Below are 21,089 nucleotides of genomic sequence, written 5' to 3'. Positions count from 1 at the left end.
GGCAGCTAAAGTCACTAAAAATCACTAAAATCACTTAATTTTCAAATTGTCTGTTTTTGTATTGCCCAATGTTGTATTTAGCACTTTTACCATTTACCATTAACCTCTACCCATGTCTTTAATCATAGTGCTACAGTAATTCTTGTGTGCTTGTCTGCACTCATACTACTGCTGTCTATTGGTAATCATGTGTTAAAGTATAAACAAGGGTTTAATCACATATTCTGAAACAATGGCTATTTGTGTTTTTACAAACTCTAAATACAAGACAGCAGCTGCATCACTCATTCTGTTTTGGAAATTCACATTATCTGGTGTTGTATCTTGAAGTTGAGTAACATTAAGTGGAACAAAGAACATACTCAGATAACAGAAAAGTCTATGAATTACGCAGAAAAAACACACAATAACAAACATGTGAGACAAGTTCAAAAGATTAACAGTTTTAATAAAAATCCATGTCAAACATCCAAATACTGAAATGGCAAAAAAGGGGGGGAAAAAAAGTTCTACTTTTGTTTTTTGAAATTTTGTACAAATCACAGTGGTTAAAAAATATTACAAATTTTTAGTTTCAAAACATTTTTTGCAACAGCAGCAAAACATTCTGATTGTTGTATATTTGCTTGAAAGCCCTTAATAGTTTGTGAGAGTGGTGTGCTCTTTCTTTTGCCTTTTACTGAAATACACACAATAACATGAGCAGTAAATGTTAATAAAACTCACATGAGTCAATGGAAACAAAAGTGCATAACAATACAATACAGTATATACGATCCACCTAAAAATTACAGTAGGGGTTAATCACACCATGTCTGTTTATATAAACACTCCCCTGCAACAATCCTAAGTATACACCAGCTTAGTAAATAGATAGTGTGGTGAACAGTTATAAGGTGAAAGGTTAATTCCAGCTGGGACTCATATAAAATTTACAACACTGTACTGTACTTTGGATAACAACTATCTTCATTAAAGCATAAAATATATAGTTGTCACAGGTAATATCCAACCAGTAGTTCACAGATGCTGTTCCCCAACTTAGAATACACTGACTTTATGCATGATTGCAACACAATAAATTGCAGCTATATAGTGGAAGCAATAGGGTATACTGTTGAATTTGGCTTAGAGAGAAAGAGATCATGAGAAAGAGGAAAAGTAACAAGATATTTTAATTTTGATCAAGAAAACTGGTAAATATAAAGACTTAGCATACTTATCAAAAAAAAGTTGTATTAGGCTACATAATAGAAAGTGCAGGCACCTGAAAGAGTGCAAAAAAATTATTTTAAAACTGCTGGTTTACTGGGTTTATGGTCATTTCATAATTTAAGTTATCCTTTGTGTAGCTTTTTACATACCGAACTTAGAAAGCTCTGATTTATGTTATCATTGGAAGTTATCATTATGACCACAATAGCCAGTAACTATGCTAAGATACTGTACATTAAAGAAAGCTGCCTACTTTTATTTCTGTGCTCACATGTGTGTATTTCTTATTTATTTATTTTGAGCCCAGAAGGCTGCAGGTGCAGTGCCGTCAGCCTGTACAGAACCAAAAGAGTGAGATTTCATTGAAGGCACAGGAGAGGAGACACCAAAGACTAAAAACAAGGCGTTCTCTCAGTCACTAGGCCTCACATTTAAAAAGGAAGGTCAGGCCGGCTAAGAAGGAAGAAAAACTCTACTTAAAACAAATGAGGAGAATGTGACAGTAAAAAGGATGCGATAGAACAAGACAATCCAAATGAAAACCACAACCCTACATCCTACATCAGAATGTGACTAGATGTAACTTTGGCCTGTAGGGGTCTGTATGGAGCAAATATTAAAGGCTGAATAAAGCTAACAAGGTTTAAAATTTAACATCTCCATTTCTCCCTCTCTGTATATCAGGGTTTCTCAACCTTTTCTGGCCATAGTCTCCATTCCAATTTCCCACAATTTTCAATCTACACCCCGACAATTAGAGAAAACTCAAGTTGTCGTGAACTGGAGGTGTCCAAATATCCAAATAAATATTGCAACGATTATAACACACATTTCAAACTTAATTCATTTTATATAATTATTTCAGTTTGAGAATTTTCCTATGACCCCATATGCATACAAAGTGACCCCAGAAGGTTAAGAAACTCTGCTGTATATACAGAAGCCTATGGCTAACCTCAAAAACATGCATCATATTTTACCCAATTCCTCTGTCATTATATGCAGGCTAAACCCAATCATTAACACTTGGCTTTTAACCATTTCGGACATTCTTAAAATATGTGCATTAAAATACTTGATTTCAGTTGAAATTTTGCTTTTTATGCCTTTCAGTTTTATGCCATGTACTCAATATCTTAAAAATCACAAGAATAAGCTTGATTGATTGTATTAACTACAGTAACAGCATAAAAGGGACAGCTGTAACACTGCACAGCAGCAATACATCCTCCACATTAATTTTCAAGCAGATGTCTGTAGAATGTCCCAGCATGTTATATATATTAGTTGTATATTTATTGATGCTACCTTAAGCTGTGCTGAGCTAATTTACTAAAACTGAGTTGTGCATAAAGCCACATAGCAAGAAGAGAGCTACTGTGGGGTTCAGTGCCAACTAGACCTTACAAAAGAAGCTGGACAAGTCATGTTATTAAGCTCCTGGGAAAATTTGAAAGACTTCAGTGGAAATATTGTGCTACAATCATCAGGTTTAAAAACAATCTTACATAAGGAACAATTCATGCTAAGCACAGAAAGGGATCGTCATTGACAAAAAAAGAAGAAAGTGCATTCCAAGACCAAGTGTCATTATAATGACTAAGTTAGGCCACCATGCAAATGAACCACATTCCAAAAGTGGTTGCACCCTCCCAGCACACAGACCAGCCAGTGCTCAATAAAAATCTTTGCTTACTCAAAGTCAGTGGTTTTGAAGTTACACTACAGGAATCAACCTGTGTCATTTTTATGTGGCCATATAATTAGACCAACCTACTGTACTACCATATATGAAGGAGTTTAATTCAAGGCCATTTGTCTGCATAAAAACAAGCAGTAGGCCTGAAGATTATCCACAGGCAAGGCTCGAATTGGCTCAAAAATCCCCTCAAGAAGGATAATGGCTCAGAGTGCATGCGCAACACCATAACCCATTTTACAGTTAGAACACTATCATAGCCATTGTCTATTGTATCCATCAAATCAACCACTGCAGAGCTGTCTGTAGGTTTGAAACAAAGATGTTGCAAAAATTCCAAACTAGTTTTTTGTGTTGTCCAACTATAAGGCACATGGACCAAAAGAAGAGGCTTAATGGGTCATACCAACCATTAATAAGACAAATCTAATAGCCATTCCTTCTATGGGGACCTAAAAAGAGGCCATGGAAGTCCATCACAAACTGTCCTCCAACTTTTTCCTCTGTAGGTCTCATTTCTAAATTCCCAAAGCCCTGCACTGGGATGAGTTTAAATATCTGTGATGTCATTCCAAAATATGTAGGTTGCATGTAATGCTGACTGAGACATGTTCACTTTCACTCCACTCTTTTCAGAGAGGAATCAGCTCAATTCTCACTTGGGTCTCGTGAGATCTTATCTGACTTCTATTTCGGTAGCTGACAATGACGTTAACACGCCTCAAATGGAGAATGGTAGAACGCACCACATGTTTCACACAATCTATCTAACTTCTACAGTTGCCTGGGTAAAGCTGAGGGGCGCCGACCCACAAATAGAACAACGTGCTAACAGAAACTAATCACCACAAAGTCTCGTTTTCCCATTCGGTCCTAAAGCCCAAAGAAATTAGCACCCTTAATGGGAAAATCAGATTTGCGCTCATATGCAGTTATATATCAAACTGTTTGTCATTTTAAAACAACACTCACGATTGCAAATTCAATCTAAAGTAATATTATTTTCCTGGTTAACATGGAAGCAAAACAAATCACACTGTTTGTGAATACAAAAGCAGCAAAAGACAATACAATGTTGTGACCACTATATGTAAAATCAGAAATCTACACATTCTAAAAGCAGTGACCTGTTATGACCTCTTCCAGACTATTAGCATATGGAGAAGCAAAATTAAGGTTTAAAAAATGCTCATGTGTCAAATTTGAATACCATCATTAAATTTCTGCACGTTCATCGCAGGTAAACACTAAACAACTAGACGGACACTTAAACTGTGAACATAAAATCGCATGTGTGTCTGTGTGTTCATGTGGACACTGTCTTATTGTGTCTTAAGCACCATTTTCAATTCCAGCAAGAGGAATGGAAGGCAATGTCCAGCAGTGACACTTTTCTCCTGACACCACAGACTGAAAACACTAGCACGAGGAGGGATTCAGTTATTATGTCATACTGCCTTATAGGCATGCTTCCCTGCCCTAAAGGAAGCAGGGAAGCAGAAATGAAGAAAGTGAGGAAGAAAGAAATCAAAAGAATCACAGCTTTGGTATTCAGAATTAGGTAAAATCAGGTACAGTTTTTAAATGCACTAATAACACTGTGCATGTGCTTTAGCTTTCTTCTAACACTTCTCAAGGACTGGAGTTATACTGATCTGATCTTATAATTGAAACTAGAGTGACGAAACCACAGGCCTAAAAACTCCTGTCAGTTATTGTGAAGGTTAGTGCCGGGGCCCTGAGCAGTGCTGCCCCTAGTGGTGTAGGGGTGTAAAGGCAGGCTGGCTGAAGTGCTTCAACGCAACCCGGTTGTCATGGACGTTACAAGCTCATTTGTTTAATACTGTATCCATCATTCCTCCATGGAAGAGTTATCAAGTAAGGCTAGCCCTCTTTACCCCCATCAATGCTACTGAATGGTCACTTTGAATGTCTCTGTGCAGCTTGGTTAATCCAACTCATTTTGCTTCTTTGCACCTGTGGCGTGCATGAGGAGGTGGTGGGAGGTGCAGGGATGGATGATGAACACCAGGGACCACGTCAGTACTAGACTGGAGGCTAATAGCTATGATCAAGCATCCTAACTTGCTGACGGTTTTAAGGTTTCCCTTGCACTTACACCTGGGCTCTAAAATAACAGTCCCATCTTTGCAGTTGCAATGGCAATCAAGGTCCTTAACACTTCCTGGGAGTACTGCATGCCATTTACCCTGATAAGAGTGTCCTAGAAGGCGCAAAAAATATATAAAAAGGTCAAATAATATCAAAATAATAATAATTACATTGTAAGTGTCAGTTCCTGGGAATCCAGTGCTGGTTTTAGAGGGGTGGATCTTTTGCACGGGTCTGTGTGTGCAAGCTAACAGTCTGCGTAGAAGTGAAGGCAGAGGTAAACTCCCCGAGAGGAGCTGCAGTGGTCAATGTGTAATAGTCATTAAGGTCAATGTGAAGGATGGAGACTGAGAGAGATAGAGAGCCCTTGCTCCCAGTCCAATCACTCAAAGGCTGGGACAGTGAGTGCTGGTGGAGGGACAGAGCTCTTGTGGAGGGGACAAGGGGCTGCACTGCAACGCCGCAGGCCCTTATAGATCAGGGAAGCACTCAACTCGGAAGCATCTCTCAATCAAAATAACCGCAAACATACACTCACACATCCACACACATACCCTTCAGTTAAGTCACACAAGCATACCAAAATGCACTCATGAAGTCACCCACAATTATAAAGAGGCACATACATTCCCTCATACATGCTGACATTCAGCCATATTAGCAATGAGAGTCATTTCTCCACCAATAGAGGGTTCAAAGCAGACCTCCTCTATATGCATTACAGGAGGGTTAGTTATCCAGGGTGGGATGATCTGGGTCAGGATGAAGAAGTCAGTGGAGGAAAGCCTTTAGGAGACATGCGGAGAGGAGGACGGGTGTCTCCAGAAACACCAGCCCCGTTTGGTGTGTTGCTTGCGCAAGATCTCCTCTTCACGCTCACGCTCCTTCTGAGAGCGCAGATAGCGGTCCTCCTCCTTCAGGAACCACACAGGAGGCCAGCGCTGCTTCTCAAAGTGCCTCTGGTTTTCTACAGAGAGGGAGACAAAGATATGCACAGGAAAGGGGATAAAAAAACTGATGCACTGATGCAATAAAAGAGTGCATGAGAGAGCCAATATTTTTAAAACATGACGAATCAACAAAGACAGACAATAATTGTTGCACAGTGAGGGCTTGTAGAATAATCATGTCATTGATAAAGGTATGAACAGGAAATAATGAATAGCAATAAAGGTATGAGGACAAGTGAACGAGGTAATGAAGCAAGAGAGGTCACTAAAGATTATTTTACACATAAAACCCATGAGATCAAAGTGCTAAACTTTCTGTGTTTACTGTGGTCACATTACAACATACTATTTAAAATAATTGCATAAAATGTATTCACACCTTCATGAAAGGTGAGGATGGATGTTGTACATGTACATGATACAAGGCTTTTTTGTTTTTATAAAAACAGCCCATGAGGGGCTCATGTGTTTCGCCTACTATTATTTTTACTCCTTGCATCAGTGTTTTTCGAGACAAAAAAAAAAAAATCAGCCCTCCCACTCCAACCAAATGCTTGCTATGAACAAGTCACAGCATGCTACAATTCCCTAGTAGTGTGCTTAACCCAGAAAAGTTTTTGTTCAACTAGAACTGTAAAGCAAAATTTGTAGGAGTTTTACTGCAGGGAAAGCTGCATGAATGAAAGGGCTTTGGGAGAGGCAGATTATCAGAGCCAAGAGAGGCAAGGTGTCTGTACCTGGAGACATGACCTTCATGTCTTTGGGAAACTTGCGGCAGATGCTATTATAATTAGTGCAGATGTGATGGAGACACCAAGTCGATAGTTGCTTGGCATTGTGGAACTGCAAAAGGAAAAACAGAGGAGAAATGAGCTGTAAAAGTTATTACAGCTGTGAAAGAAGAGGCAAGATAAAAGGTGAGATAAGAGATCAAATTTGAACAGATTAAGATCAACTTTTATCAAATGAATCTATGGTGAACTATTCATCATTTAAAAAAATACAACTTAGAATGAATCATTAATCAATTATAAATTAATTGTTAATTGTTATTTAACAGGACAAAGACAATTTTGCAAGGACAGACCTGTGCAAGCTCAAGGTAAGCCAACACCTGTCCATCGATGTCACCTCCTTTCACTGCCAACTGGAGAAGCTCGTCCACTGCGTGCTGTTCTGAAGATGCACAACATGTACATAATCATGTCAGTATTTACTGTTTACACTGACATTTATCTCCCCATCATAAATTCTTAGTCTGTCTGGCAGTCTGCATTAAACACAACGCACTGCACCTACAATCTCTTACTGAGTCATTGATAAAAGGCAAAACCATATTGTGCCACATATAGTCAGTACAAGACATTCAAGTAAATATGTAGTTCTCTTTGCAGCATTTCTAATACTGCAAAGAGGGTCTTTACCTGTGAGGGCGACAAGGCGTGGCAAACAGAGACGGTTGGCCAGAACAATTAGTTCCATGGGCTCCAGACCAGGACTGGGCGTCAGCAGACCACAGTACAGGAACTCCAACACCCCACGCATACAGGCTGTACTGGTATTAGGAATGGATACCTGGAAAATGACCAGATCAAAAGGAAACAAAAAAACATGAGAAATGAAGGGCTGAGAGTCAATGAAGAGAATTAATGGACTTAAATATATGCATTAATTTGCATTTTTGAAATTTTTGAAAATGAATCTACAGGAGTTCATACTAAATCAATAAACATTGCATGTGTGTATCTTCTCCTGCACTTGCACACTTGTTAAAATACAAAATAATAATATGTTGGCAAATTCATATTTGAAATATTAAGTGTAATGACTAGAAATGGGTGGGGTCCAAAAAGACAGCAATATCAATGAAAGCAGTGCAGTGGGTATTTAGAGGTAAAGGGCAGAGGACAAGCTGTTCTGGTCATTCTCTTTGATCTAGGCTCAGATGAAAGCACTGTCTGATGGCTAGTGATGTGAGCAATATGGCTAACACTAAAGACCCCAAAGCACAGTGAGATGCAAGCCAACCCTTAATGTCAATCAAAACTACATGCAGACCCTTTTCACAAATGAGACACTCAGAGTATAATCTGCGTAATGTGATTCACTGTCTATGAACATAGGACATAGCTACAAATATACTCAACAAGTTTAGGTGATCATTAGTGATGACTGGACAACTCCAGACATGCACAGTTAAACATGTTTGTAATGTGTTATAGTGGGGCAAAAGTTGAACTTTATTGCCAGACCAAAGTTCACTATAAAAAACAATCACCTGCAATGACCTCTAGATGTCGCCATATCATCAATTAGATCTTAGCTACACCAAAAGCGCTGGTCATGCTGCTTTTCAGTGTAGCCCAGCATTCCACTTTGGGTAGTTAAAAAAATAAATGCATACAAATGAGCAAGACCATATTATGGCCCTAATTACTGTTAGTCAGATAAACAGCAATTCAGCAGCAGGTAATGCAGTCTAAGCCCAGGCAGGACGGAAGAACGGCAAATGATGATGAGAGTGATGACCTGACCCCCTTCAGGAGCTCTCTGAGTGTACCCACTGAGGCGCTCTTCAACCTCCACTCCCATAACCAATTAGCAGAATGTCAGCTTGGCGCGACCTCTCGTTATGACCAAAAAGTCACAACACCAAGACAAGGGTGGTCTCTAGAGCTTGAAGCCCCAGCTGGGGCCAGGAAGCATTAATGAGTGGACACATTCACAGTAACAGGACATTTATGGATAAGACCCATCAGCTGTATTGACAGGTGTTTTTTCCCCCTCAGTCTGCTGTCCTAGAGGTCAATTAATAGTTTAGTGCAAGTGTATCTTATCTAAAAAAACAATGATCAAATCTAATGGTAAAGAGGAAAAGAAATATAGCTGCAGTGTCAAAAGGGTGTGAATGAGATATCAGTCCCCTAAGGGCTTTATTAAAAAAAAACTCACCTCAAGGGAATTGAAATTTTAAAGACCTAATGAGTGTAAAATACATTATAGTCAAAACTCAAAATAATGTGTGGGTGAAGAAAAAGCAGTGAGTCACATAGCCGCCACCACAGATAACTTACAAAGTTCAAGAGAAAAGTAAGAAAATTGAGGTCATTCTTCCTCTACAGTGAGAAATAGTTAGTTTCCAGCAGATTCTGAAGAATTTCAGTTAAATCTGATTTTTTTTTTTTTTTTTGAGGGTGAGACAGGCTTTCACATTTCCCAGGCCAGGCTTCTCAACATGTAACACTCCACTGGGATGCACACTCATATGGTGAACATAAAACCACAGACACGCACCTAGAACATAATCCAGGGGTGTACCATGACACACTCAGCGGTAAGTTTGTATAACTGCCAGCACAGACAGCAAACCTGAAGACATGTCTTTTGACTAATTGTTTTTGATTACTACACCATAGATACCATAGATAAAACCTTTTCAACTATGACTGATGGTCCATGCTTACTGTATGAAATGTCTATAATGTTGCTAATACCAATAATACTACAAATAATAATGATAATAAATAGGTTTGAAAAACATATCTTAATACTGTTCTGCACAAAACTAGAAGAGTCATGCTATCACACAACAGCATGAACACTGAAATGTGTGAGCCTAAAAATACTGAGAAGGAAGTGTGACATGAGCATGAAAATAGAACAGCCCTGGCTGATCACACGCTCCTCTAACAGTTATAGTTACAGGTTCTTTGAATTTTCATATAATGGATTTATATATTGCTCTTCCCAAACCTAAGAGAACAGTTGTAATATGATAATATGACGATATAGTCTGTTTATATACATAACCAGGGTGGAAAATTAGCACCAGCCAAAATATGAAAGTGGCTGGTAGATTTCAGACACAAAATAATGATTTACCATTGAGTGGCTGGTAGATGTTCACATTTTAAAAAGTAACCCATTAACCATTTTTTTCATTGTCCATGTTGTTTTGTCCTGAAATGACCAAAACCCCACTCAGTTAAATTTGATCAATTTTGTGCAAATCAACATTTTTGTTTATTTTGAACAGGCCTTAGAATATTCCCCTGTATAAAACTGAGTGAATGAGGAAAACTGGGGAGAAGTGGATAGTTGATTTGTTAACATTCATAAGTGCTTTATGCTTGATTTGATTTAGAAATGGAGTGAGACCTGTCTTCAGCTGCAACTTGTTCACTCAGGTGGCTTAAACATATAACGTTCAAAGTGTGGAACAACTATATAATCTAGATATTATTCCACTGGAAGTTGATTAACAATAATATTTAATTATCACCCTGATTTAGAAAACACACTTATTTTTGTAAATCTCCAATATCAACATCTCTTCATACTTTCTCCAGGATTGATTCTCTTTTTGAGTAACTGAATAGAACAAGACCATCTGCAGTGTCAACGTTGTGCAATTGTGTTATTGCGTCCTACTTTAAAAGCTCTGCTTCTATTGAAAGACCAGTGTTAAGTGTTTCAGCAAGCATTTCTGCTCACTTTTACTGACACTGCTTCTCAAACTAGCATTTATCCATGAAGATGTGTGCCTCAAAGTGAATAAAATATATAGTCAGCCAATGGCATGGCAATTCAGAAAATGAAATCTGTACATTCGCAACACTTTACGGGTTACATCTTTGCCTGTCCGAGGAAGAAAGAAGTAACTTTCAAGTCCTATTTTCACCACCATCCACAATAGCTGCAATGGCTTTTTTTGCACCCACACACCACCCAAATGGAAACACAAAAAACCAAAATGGTTTTCTTACCCAGGTCTACATTACCTTCCTTTTAACATGCCCTCAATAACTTTTAGCTTTACACCTAAACTGAATATACATTTTTTATTCCTTGTCTGTCTCTCTCTGTTCATTTCTAAGGATTACTTTCAATCCTTCTGAGGGCCTGAATCTACGTAACCTAACCCCACTGACCTTGAAAGTAACCATACCCCAGTGGATCTGATTCTGCAACACAGTCCGGGGAGCCTCAACTTTAAGACAGCCAGAGACATGAACTTCCTCTCTGGTTAGCACCAAGCGACCAGAAGCTGAACTTGGCTTACTTTCAGTACTGAGACAAGTTAGTGAAACATCTGCTATCACAGGCCGTGTGTGTGTGTGTGTGTGTGTGTGTGTGTGTGTGTGTGTGTGTGTGTGTGTGTGTGCGTGTGTGTACATGTACATTTTCATGCAGGTATATTCTATAAGTGCTCATTATGTGTGCAAGGCCTCCAGGGGTCTGGTAATTGCAGAGTTTCAACCACTTTTGCCGATGGGTGGCAAACTACGGCTTGTAGGTCAATCTGGTAACAGGTTTCAAGCATCCTGAACACTCAGTGAGAATACAGACACGCATGTGCAGGTTGTACAATGTCATGAAGGTAACATATCTCCAAAGTAATAAACCTTATCCAAGTAACCCATTTACCTATACCTCATTTATTGATTCTTTTAGCAGACGTTACTGCTGTTGTTGGCACATGCTGAGTACAGGTGTGCAATTAGCCCTAAAGGCTCTCCTGAGTTAACTGTTGTTAATTTCCAAGGATTCAAGACACAGAAATTAAATCCTTTCTCAAAATTTAAAGGCAACTTCGTCCTCAAGCTCTTCCCGGTACGTCTGAACTCACCTCCTCAATGTAGCTTTCCATGAAAGAGCCACGGAACATGGCAGCCATCCAGTTGCAACTGGAGATGAGCAGGGGCTTGTGGGCCGGGAGGCAGCCATCGTCCAGTCGGAACACCACATCTAAAACCGGGGTGGGAAAAGAGCATTCATCTCGTGGAGTGCCACAGAAGCCCAAGCTACAGAAGGGGAAAGACAGACAAGGCAGACGTCCAGACACACACACAGGCAGACAGAAGGCCAGACAGACACACACAGAGACATAGACACAGGTAGACAGACAGAGAGATAAATTGACAGAAGGACAGAACAGCTTTTGACACAGAGTAAGGGAAGGAGAGCAGACGCAGGGTAGTAGGTCATGGAGTAAAACCTGTGTGGACTCTGAACTCTTCTCTTCAGCAGAGAAATTGTCTATAGGGAACACAGCAACTATGTTGGTGTAATAATGTTGTAATGGGCTACATCTGAAAGCAAAGGATTTCATCTATCTTTAATTCAGTCCTTGAATAATAAATGGGATGAAGCAGATCTGTTTATGCAATTGTTCATTTATCAATATAATCTCTTATAAGCATTTTTAAGAAAGATTCCCATTGTTATGATCTTGAAGACAACAGAGAAAGTATAGAAAGAAGTGAACGTGAGGCTTTGTTCAGGGACAGCATATGTCTGGCACTGGCTGCAAATGCTGTGACAAGATGCATACATTACAGGTTAGGGAAACACACAACACCACACAAACACAAGACACAGGAAGCACACATGAGCTAACACGAGACAACCAAGCAGATTGAAATGACAGTCATGAAATCACTTGATTAACCACAAAATACATATTTTATAGCAAATATTCAATAGCAAATATATGATCAAATGTAAACAGAGTGTACATTTCCAGAAACTGAAAGAGAATGCTGGAAATTAGCAAAATATGTTTCTCGCACATTCTCATCACCAACTTTTCATAATCCTCTACTACTCCCACTCTCACGTACACACACATGCACACACTTACAGACAAACACACAAACACCTACTGATGCATACATGGAAAACATCTACAGTGACACCAATGCTATTGAAAGTATTGGGGTACTGAATGGTTGGCAGAGTGGTTTACCAGCAAAGGTCCCCTTATTGAGACCCTCCTTGATGCGGTTGGCTCTGCGGACATGGAAAGCCTTGGTGATCTCCTGGTTCATGAAGCTCTCTCTGTTGAGAACATTGGCCACCATCATCCGCAGGTCAAACACCTCAAGTAGCTCTGCGATAGTGGCCACCTGCATCAGATCCCCTCGGCCCTCGTCTAGACTGCCTGTGTACAGGTACTGAAGCACCGCCTGAAACCAGAGCAAATGGAAAGGTCAAATATATAGCTTTGGAAGAACTTTGAAAACACCAAAAAGCTATTTTTTCAAATGACGCTAACATTTCTAATAATCACATCAACAGAATTGTGTTATTTTCCCCTATAATGTATATATATGTATATTTTTTTGTAATCTTGTTGCTTTTAAGTCCTTCACCTTGAATGGTTCTTCCTGTATAAGTGCATCCATGGCTACAACAGTCATAAGTCGTGGTCGTCCGGTCTTGGGATCATCAACATGCTCCAGGCACACACTCAGGAACCCCCTTCCCCATCCTGAAAGTGCTCGACCAGTCCCTAGTGGTCCCAGGGAGTACAGGGCTCGAGAGGGGAGTGCATTATCACTTTGGGAAGTCCTCAAAGAGCCCTGCTGGAGCAGCTGGGGTCGATTCAGGCCCCGCACTCCTCCATCAACTCCATCTTTATCGATGTCCAGGCTCTTGGTTCGCCCAGCTTGCTCCTTGGCTCCTCTCCTGCTCTGCTCATCTTCCTCCCCACTCTCCAAGTTTTCCTTGCTCTCCTGTTCCTCCCACCGTGGCCCCATACATGGTCCACCAAGATCAAGGGTGAAGAGGTCATAGAACTTGGAGCAGGAAGTAGCCAGATAGACTTTGTGTGCAAAGACACGAGTGGTACCACCCTGCAGAAGGAAAAGAACATCTGCACACAGTGGCTGGCAGAAAAGGGAATCAGGGCCCTCGCCGTCTGTGGGGGGGGGGTCTGGGATGCCCACTATAGGGCGAGGTGGGCGGGGAGGCAGGAAGGGTGCCTGGAGAAGGGGCCTCTGGACCTTTTTCAGGTGGGACTTCCAGAACTGCAGGTGACGACGGGAGATGAGGGCGGCTCGGATGGCATTGTCAAAAACATCTTTGACTCCAAACTGGGCAACAATGCTGGTCTCATAGTAAGGAATGCCAAGCTCCTTTGCAACCTCATGGCCTCTCTCTGGGGGAAGGATATCTGTAGGCTTGATGGGTCTGTGTGGCAGGAAGAGATAATGATGGTAATGATGACATTGTTTAGATAAAGATTGAAGTAAGTACAAATAAAAAGGAAGTAGGAAGTTGGGTATCTCAACACTACTAGAAATTTACACAAACCAAGACCGAAATGTCTTCATCTCAGTACTAATTTTAACAACATTTACCTACACTTTATTTATATGATGGAACAACTGGGATTACAGTTAATGAATGAAATGTATAGCAGCCAAAAAATGACTCTAAACACGTCACAGGTTTTCCTTCGCAACATCAATCAATGATAGGTAGAGCAATTATCAATGCCTTATTTACAGTGATTCAGTTACCGTTACATTACTTTTACTGATCATTGATTAACTAGATCAACTTCACATGCAACCTTCACTGAAAGCCACCATGGTGCATGTTCTAGCTGAATTTGTCTGTTAATGTCTGATGAAGAAGGTGTCTCACTTGGCTAGGGGTCGTCGTGCACGGTTAACTGCATCCAAGTCGGCATAGCGCAGATCCAGCTGGCAGCCAACTAGAATGATCGGCGTCCGGGGACAAAAGTGCTTGATCTCTGGGAACCACATAGTGCGTACGTGGCGCAGGGAATTGGGATTAGCCAGAGAGAAGCAAAGCACCACTACGTCAGACCTACAGGGAAAGGAGAGAGAGAAAACGTCTTAATTTCACGTATGTACAACATATCAGAGATCATAGATAAGATGGGAAAAAGGTGGCAGAGGAGAGTTGATTTGTTGTGTCAGCAAGAGAGCAAGAGATGTGAGCAGAGAGAATACAAGTGGTCTTTGATCCAGTGAAGGGGACAGAAAAGATAGAAAGAAAAAAGGGGTCAGTACTGAGTCACTGAACATCTTGTCAGTTTATGTTAAAACATGTGTGATATGTGTATGGAAGATGCTTGTTCAGCTGCTGCAAGGCATTGTGGGAGCATGGACAGTGCCATCAAGAAAGCTGGGGTCACAAGACGCGTGCATGTGTGTGTGTGTGTCCGTGTCTGTGTGTATGAGTTTGGGCCTCTGGGCTGGTGATCTGTGTGGCCCATCTCTCTCTCTCTCTCTTACGTAAATCTCCCTAAGTCCTCCAAGGCTACATGGACCACAAAGAGAAGGCTAAGAATAGATCAGGATACAAACACACATTAATTCATTTCCTCAGCCGATGTGTTTGAGCAAGCAAACACCAGCACTTACAGCTGTTCTCTGGTGCTGATATTTCTGTGGCATGTTTGTGCATGTGTGTCTGTTTCTTCTTAAATCCAGCTGTGTCAGTTAGACGGATCATTTAGTACCAGTACAATGCTGACAGCACAAAAATCTACAATTCCTAGAGATCTTCTTCCTAAAACAACACAATAAAACAGGGCTTTTGAGCCCAGCAGCACAAGACCAGGCCTATTTTGCATTTGCACCACTTATTTAACTTGCTACTACATTAGCCATCACTGATAGCCTGCAGAAAATTAAATATATATTCCTGTTTTTTTATGTTTATCAGGCATACAGTATTCACCAGAGGACATGAGATGCTAAAACACATGCTGAACTGGACAGTAGCATTACACAACACTTAAACACTTCTCTTATTTGCCTGGGGCAAAATACCTGTGCTACAGTGAATATGGCCTATTTACTAAGCAGACAAAGGCTGCACAAAATCTACACAAATCGTATCTACTTGTTTTATCTGGTATTTAACCTGAAAGTCTGACTTTACTTTGTGCAAATCAAATGTCAATCAAAACAAATGTGCAAATAGGCCAGCAAAGAGTTTCACCTGTTTCAAGTGTTTGAAAATCTTAAAAAAGTTGAATTACTTATGAAAGCACACAGCACTAAATCAAATGACTTTCTACAAAGGACTTTTTTTTGCAGTGTAGACACAGGTTCGTTCCATAGACCATCTTTACTTTCAATATTGTAATCTCTGAAAAGCTCCTACTCCCAAGGACATAATATGCACTACCAAGTGTGTGTGTGTGTGTGTGTGTATGTGTGTGTGTGGAATTCCCATTAGCACTTTGTCAAAGGATCATTACCATGGCTTAGTCGGTTTGAGGTCATGTTATGTGTTACGTGCCTTTGCTTTAGACTTACTGCCATTGCTTGGGCCAGTATTCCTTTATGTTAGCATATACTGTGTGTCAGCTGGTGTGTGTGTATGTACACACAGGTCTGTGTTAATGTGCATCTGAATGAGAAAGCACATGTGTGTCAAATAATAAGGCAAACAAGTCCACTGTGCTATCACTAATAATTTACCACCAGCACTAATATATAATAAATGGCTCCATTAGTGACTGGTTTTCTGTGTATGTATGTGTTTGTGTGTGTGTGTGTGTGTGTGGTGTGTGTGTGTGTGTGTGTGTGTGTGTGTGTGTGTGTGTGTGTGTGTGTGTGTGTGTGTGTGTATGGTGGATCCAAACTACAAAGGTCATCAGTTTATGCCAGATTATGTAAAAAGAGACACCCAGGCACTCACACATGCACAAACACAGCAGGGATGTACCAAATAATCAGATTTTCTGTTTCAATAAAGAAATAAATTGGTCTCATGCAGGCATATGTATCACTCTGCAATCACACAGCTTGGCATGACACCCCTCACTAGTCATTAAGTCTGTCACAACAGTATTATAAAAGTTGATAATGTGCTACTAAAACTGCTTACAAGAACAATGCGTACAAGTCAATATGACATTGTTTAGCTTATTTAGTCAAAAAACAAAATTTAATTTTTCTGCTGACTGAAAAAAAAATACGTTGAGGTTGGCTCAAATTAAGTTTGGCTTAGCCTATTTTCAGACTGAGATGGTTTTCCCAACCAGACTGTTCCTCTCTTAACAAAGCATGTGACAGTCTGGGTATTGTTTGACAATGTGATGTTTTGAGTTTTGATATCAACAAAAGGCTAGTGGAGGGAAGGTGTGGAGAGGGTGAAGGAGAAGCAAAGTGTCAAGGGCATAGAGGAGGCTAGTGATGGGAGTTGAGTAACGGGATAATGAGAACGATGGGGAAGAAGGGATGTGAGGTAGAGGAGGTGAGGAGAAAAGTCGGGACTGGTGTTGGAGGAGAGGGCACGGCCCAGATGGACGAGTGGATGAACAGAGCTGGAAGAGGAGGGGAAGGAGTAGGAGTGGAGGTTGATGCCTGGAGCTGCAGACGCCAGGGAGGCAGGCAGGAAACAGCTGAGCTGGCAATGTGTCTTTATCTGACTGCAGGCTGACAAAGCATACAGGACATTCGGACACATACACCAAAACAAAAACAAACAGAAGCAGATCACTGTGCAAATGTACAGACACTGAGAGAGTGGAAGAACACAACAGAGGGGAGGAAAAACTGAACTACACGCCAACAACCTACAAAAGCACTAAGGCACAGTCAGTCACACAGATAAACTTGCAAAAAGGTGACAGGGTGACACGTTACACAAAGTGCATCCATCCACCCTTGAGATAACTCACAGATTGCACAGTGTGATGTGTACATGCATCTGTGTGAAGGTGTTTGTGAAGTCTTAGTGCCTGGTTGTGGCTTATGACTATGTAAAAGACACAATAAATGATGAAAGATATGAATTAAACAGATAAAATGGAAACGCAGATGATGGAGAGAAAGATACATATAATTACAGTTCATTGTAGACTTATAAATTGGAGAGTGGCGACAAATGTATGCTCAGCATTATGTCACAAAAGAGAAAAAATAAAACACAAAATGTATTTAGAATAATATGTGGATTAATAATTAATCATCTATATACAGAACTCATTTAATGATGTATGAAATGTATCTTTTCTGTGTTACTGTCATGTGGTCAAGTTTGGTCACTACCATTTGAATATTTATTTGCTGATTTTGCTTTGGCAATAAGTACTTTTGCATTTCATGCCAACAAAGCAGCTTTGATAGAGGGATGGGGTGTAAGAGGATAGAGAGATGATCCAATCATGTCTGGTGGAGGAAGGATGTAACAGCTTGAGGGCAGAGTTCAACTAGAAAGCGTGGCAACTGGATTACACAAAAAACAACTTTTGGGAAAGTTAATGTTATGTATGCATATTTATGTGGGTGTGACAGATTAGTTACATTCTCATTGTAAGTTATGTTCTCCTTACCCGGCCAACAATGAATTTAGTCACATATTAGACCAAGGAAAATGTGTCAATGCCTTACAAATTCTACAGCCAAGACAAAACAATCTCTTGGCTGCACCAATTGCGAAAATGTAACATGTTGCAAGGTAGTTAACCTTGTGGTCAGCCAGCAATTGTGTTATTGGGTCAGTAACTAGGTTCTGGCAGCTACAATATCTGAAACTGTGTGTGTGTGTGTGTGTGTGTGTGTGTGTGTGTGTGTGTGTGTGTGTGTGTGTGTGTGTGTCTGTCTCTCTGCTCACCTGCCATAGGCAAATCGTCTGTCTTTGTGATGATCCCCGAATGTGTCCCAGAGCCTCAGGGACACACTGACCTCATCCACTACATCACGAGATCTCTCTAACACCTGCAACACGGACACATATCCCTGTAATCGGGTCTTAACTTCATTGTGATGTTTGTATTTTTAGTGGAATTGAAGGATTATGCAATCACTAGGCTAAAGTAAAAAAAACAAACAATGCACAACGTCGAAGTGCATGGTCAACATTTTTAGAATTAAGTTGTTTTTCATAGGCCTGGAAAGAAATGTTTTTACCTATGTTACAAATGCACAATAAACGGAATTAGCCTCAGTACCATGTCCAGAAGTGTTTGTCTATATGTGGCTCTTTCCACACTCTGTGTGCCTGTGTGTATATGTGTATGTGTGTGCCCACCTCCTGGCATACACGGTACTGGTCGATGGCCCAGACGGTTGGCACGTGGGTGGCAAGCAGCTGATACTGTGTGAGGGTGGCATTGCAGGCCCGGGCACAGATTAGCCTGGTCTTGCCTACTGCATTATCCCCTACCACCACACATTTAATGGTTTCCACATTGGGCCGCTCATAGTCTGTGTCTATATCCATGGAGAGGGCCCTGGAGAACAGAAGATAGGAGAGAGATGGAGAAAGAAAAGAGGTTAATTCAATATTCATGGGAAATTAAAATCACATTGATAAAGCATCCCAGGAGGAATGACACTGCATTTCGACAATGAAAGCAACTTGCATCTGGCACAGTAGCTTCTAACTCTCGCCCAGTACAGGCTAGGGAAGCTTTGTTAAGACTCTAAGCCCCCGTAGCTGTACTGACCAGTGTACAGAGGCTTCTGCCAAACTCCTCAACAGAACACATGGTTCACAGGCTGAGGAATAGAGGGACTGCAGAGCTATTTCTGTAACAGCACACAGAGAGAAAGACAGAGAGACAAAAAGAGAGACACTTCCCTTGAGCTCACGGTCCTTTTCTCCCTTTGTCTGTCATTCCCCCTATCTGTCCCCTCTTTGATGCACTGATAGCATCTTCACTTCAGAGAAAGCATAATGCAAAGTGATGAAACATCTACCTTGGTAGCACAAAAGACAAATAATAAAATCCTTCATAAAGGCATCTGTAATTAACTTTTTAGGTCACTCAGGAGCCCAGCGGGAGCTGTGCATCATCTTTTATGGTCAAACATATTTACTGTAGGCTTGCAAAGAGGGACACAACTGAAAAAAGTGTGGTTGTATGTTTTACCACCTGTCAACTCCAGACTTAACCTCAGAACAAGACGGAGGTGGTTATGTACAGCTTAACTGACTTCCTCTTTTAAAACCACACATCACAGAGAAAGGCATATTGCTTGACCTTCGCTTGTTATTCCATTGACGAAGATGCCAGTGAAACACTTCAGTCCAGCACTGACAGACACCAGCAGCTAAAAATGGCATCTATTCATCTATTCATCACACAAATGAGCCATGTGTGCACCCTGCTATTCAGCCATGACCTGCTCTCCATATCCTCGCACACGTCCAATACCAATAATACCACTGCTGCTATATAAAACTTATTTCTTCCCCAGATAATTCAGACATTGATTTCCCTTGTCAACAACAACAAAAACATATTTCCTGTCAAAAAGAGAGTCTCAATGACATCAGCCAGCACAAGCCAAGTACAGTACAGAGAGCCTACCTTTGTCTATCTGAGCTGAAGTGTCTGTCAAAGAGGCTGTTTCCTGGTCCATATGGAACAGATAGAACTATGCCTTTCAGTGTTATAAATACCCCTTTTTCCCTTGCCACCTGTCTGGCTGCGACACCTTCAGAGGCACGTACTACAGGTAGAGGAGAGAGATAGAAGAAGCAATAAAAAGTTACCACAACCTTGCACTTATCTAACAGATATGTGCCTAATGGTCATGGCAGCAGTCCTCGTAGTGCTGTATGAGGAAAAGAGGGTTGAAGGGCCAAGTGTGACGCCTGACATACTTCACAAGTAGAATGTACAAGACAAAAATTACATAGGCATTGACAGACAGAAAGAGAGGGAGAGAGGATGCATATTTTTTTTAATTCCCAGCATTTCCAATACAACAGTAGATAAGCAAAAGGGATTGCAAGAGAGACAAGGCGGGGAGGGGATTATTAGAGTCTTAGAGAGAAAGAGAGGGACTGTCAGCCCTGCATTAGAATCAGTCAATCATGCCACAGGGATCAAAAGGGCAAGACCAACACCAACCAAGGCTGCTCAGGGGAACAAATCACAGCATTTCCTAGTGATGCTTCTTTAAACTGTCAAATGCATGGATCGCTAAGAGAAAACGACAGAGGAGAGACCAGAGTACAGTTTAAGATCCTCTACTTCTGACCCATAGGAGTATGGAAGTCAGTATGTGTATGTGTATGTGCATGTGTGTGTGGTAATGAGCTTAGGGCCGGTCTGTGAGGCATGGAATGATGCGAGCAGTGATGTAACCAGAAGGCGGCGTTGGTGGTGGTGTGGACATTTTCTCAGGGGGATCAAGAGTACCCGGTTCCCAGATATCATCCTCCATCTGAGGCTCTGCATCGGGCTCCGAGCGAGAGTCTGGTCATGCGTCGGTCAACACACATAACACAATTGTCTACTCACACGTCACTGCACGTGATAGATATGCACCTGCTCTCAAGTTTATATTTAAACTTCATGAGCTTTCGCAAACTTCAACAATTATTTA

At 40.9% G+C, this 21,089-nt stretch overlaps 1 protein-coding gene across 7 annotated transcripts in view; it reads right to left on the bottom strand.

Moving 5' to 3' along the window:
- Positions 1 to 427: 427 nt before the first annotated feature.
- rhobtb4 (Rho related BTB domain containing 4) overlaps positions 428 to 21,089 on the bottom strand; it is a 43,002-nt gene continuing 22,340 nt past the window's right edge. For all 7 annotated transcript variants that reach the window (XM_044196693.1, XM_044196694.1, XM_044196695.1 and 4 more), the window contains 10 exons: positions 18,781 to 18,982; positions 18,364 to 18,467; positions 14,410 to 14,595; positions 13,131 to 13,950; positions 12,725 to 12,944; positions 11,606 to 11,724; positions 7,401 to 7,551; positions 7,064 to 7,152; positions 6,714 to 6,819; positions 428 to 5,993 (listed from right to left, as the gene is read on the bottom strand). In XM_044196693.1, coding sequence (XP_044052628.1) covers positions 5,815 to 5,993; positions 6,714 to 6,819; positions 7,064 to 7,152; positions 7,401 to 7,551; positions 11,606 to 11,724; positions 12,725 to 12,944; positions 13,131 to 13,950; positions 14,410 to 14,595; positions 18,364 to 18,467; positions 18,781 to 18,972 — 2,166 coding nt within the window. In that variant the 5' untranslated portion in view covers positions 18,973 to 18,982 and the 3' untranslated portion in view covers positions 428 to 5,814. The remainder of the gene's footprint in view (positions 5,994 to 6,713; positions 6,820 to 7,063; positions 7,153 to 7,400; positions 7,552 to 11,605; positions 11,725 to 12,724; positions 12,945 to 13,130; positions 13,951 to 14,409; positions 14,596 to 18,363; positions 18,468 to 18,780; positions 18,983 to 21,089) is intronic.

This window comes from Siniperca chuatsi, linkage group LG5 (assembly GCF_020085105.1).
Source record: "Siniperca chuatsi isolate FFG_IHB_CAS linkage group LG5, ASM2008510v1, whole genome shotgun sequence".
Classification (NCBI taxonomy): Eukaryota; Metazoa; Chordata; class Actinopteri; order Centrarchiformes; family Sinipercidae; genus Siniperca; species Siniperca chuatsi.
Note: the sequence above shows the minus strand (reverse complement) of the source record. Positions and strands in the feature narration are given on the sequence as shown.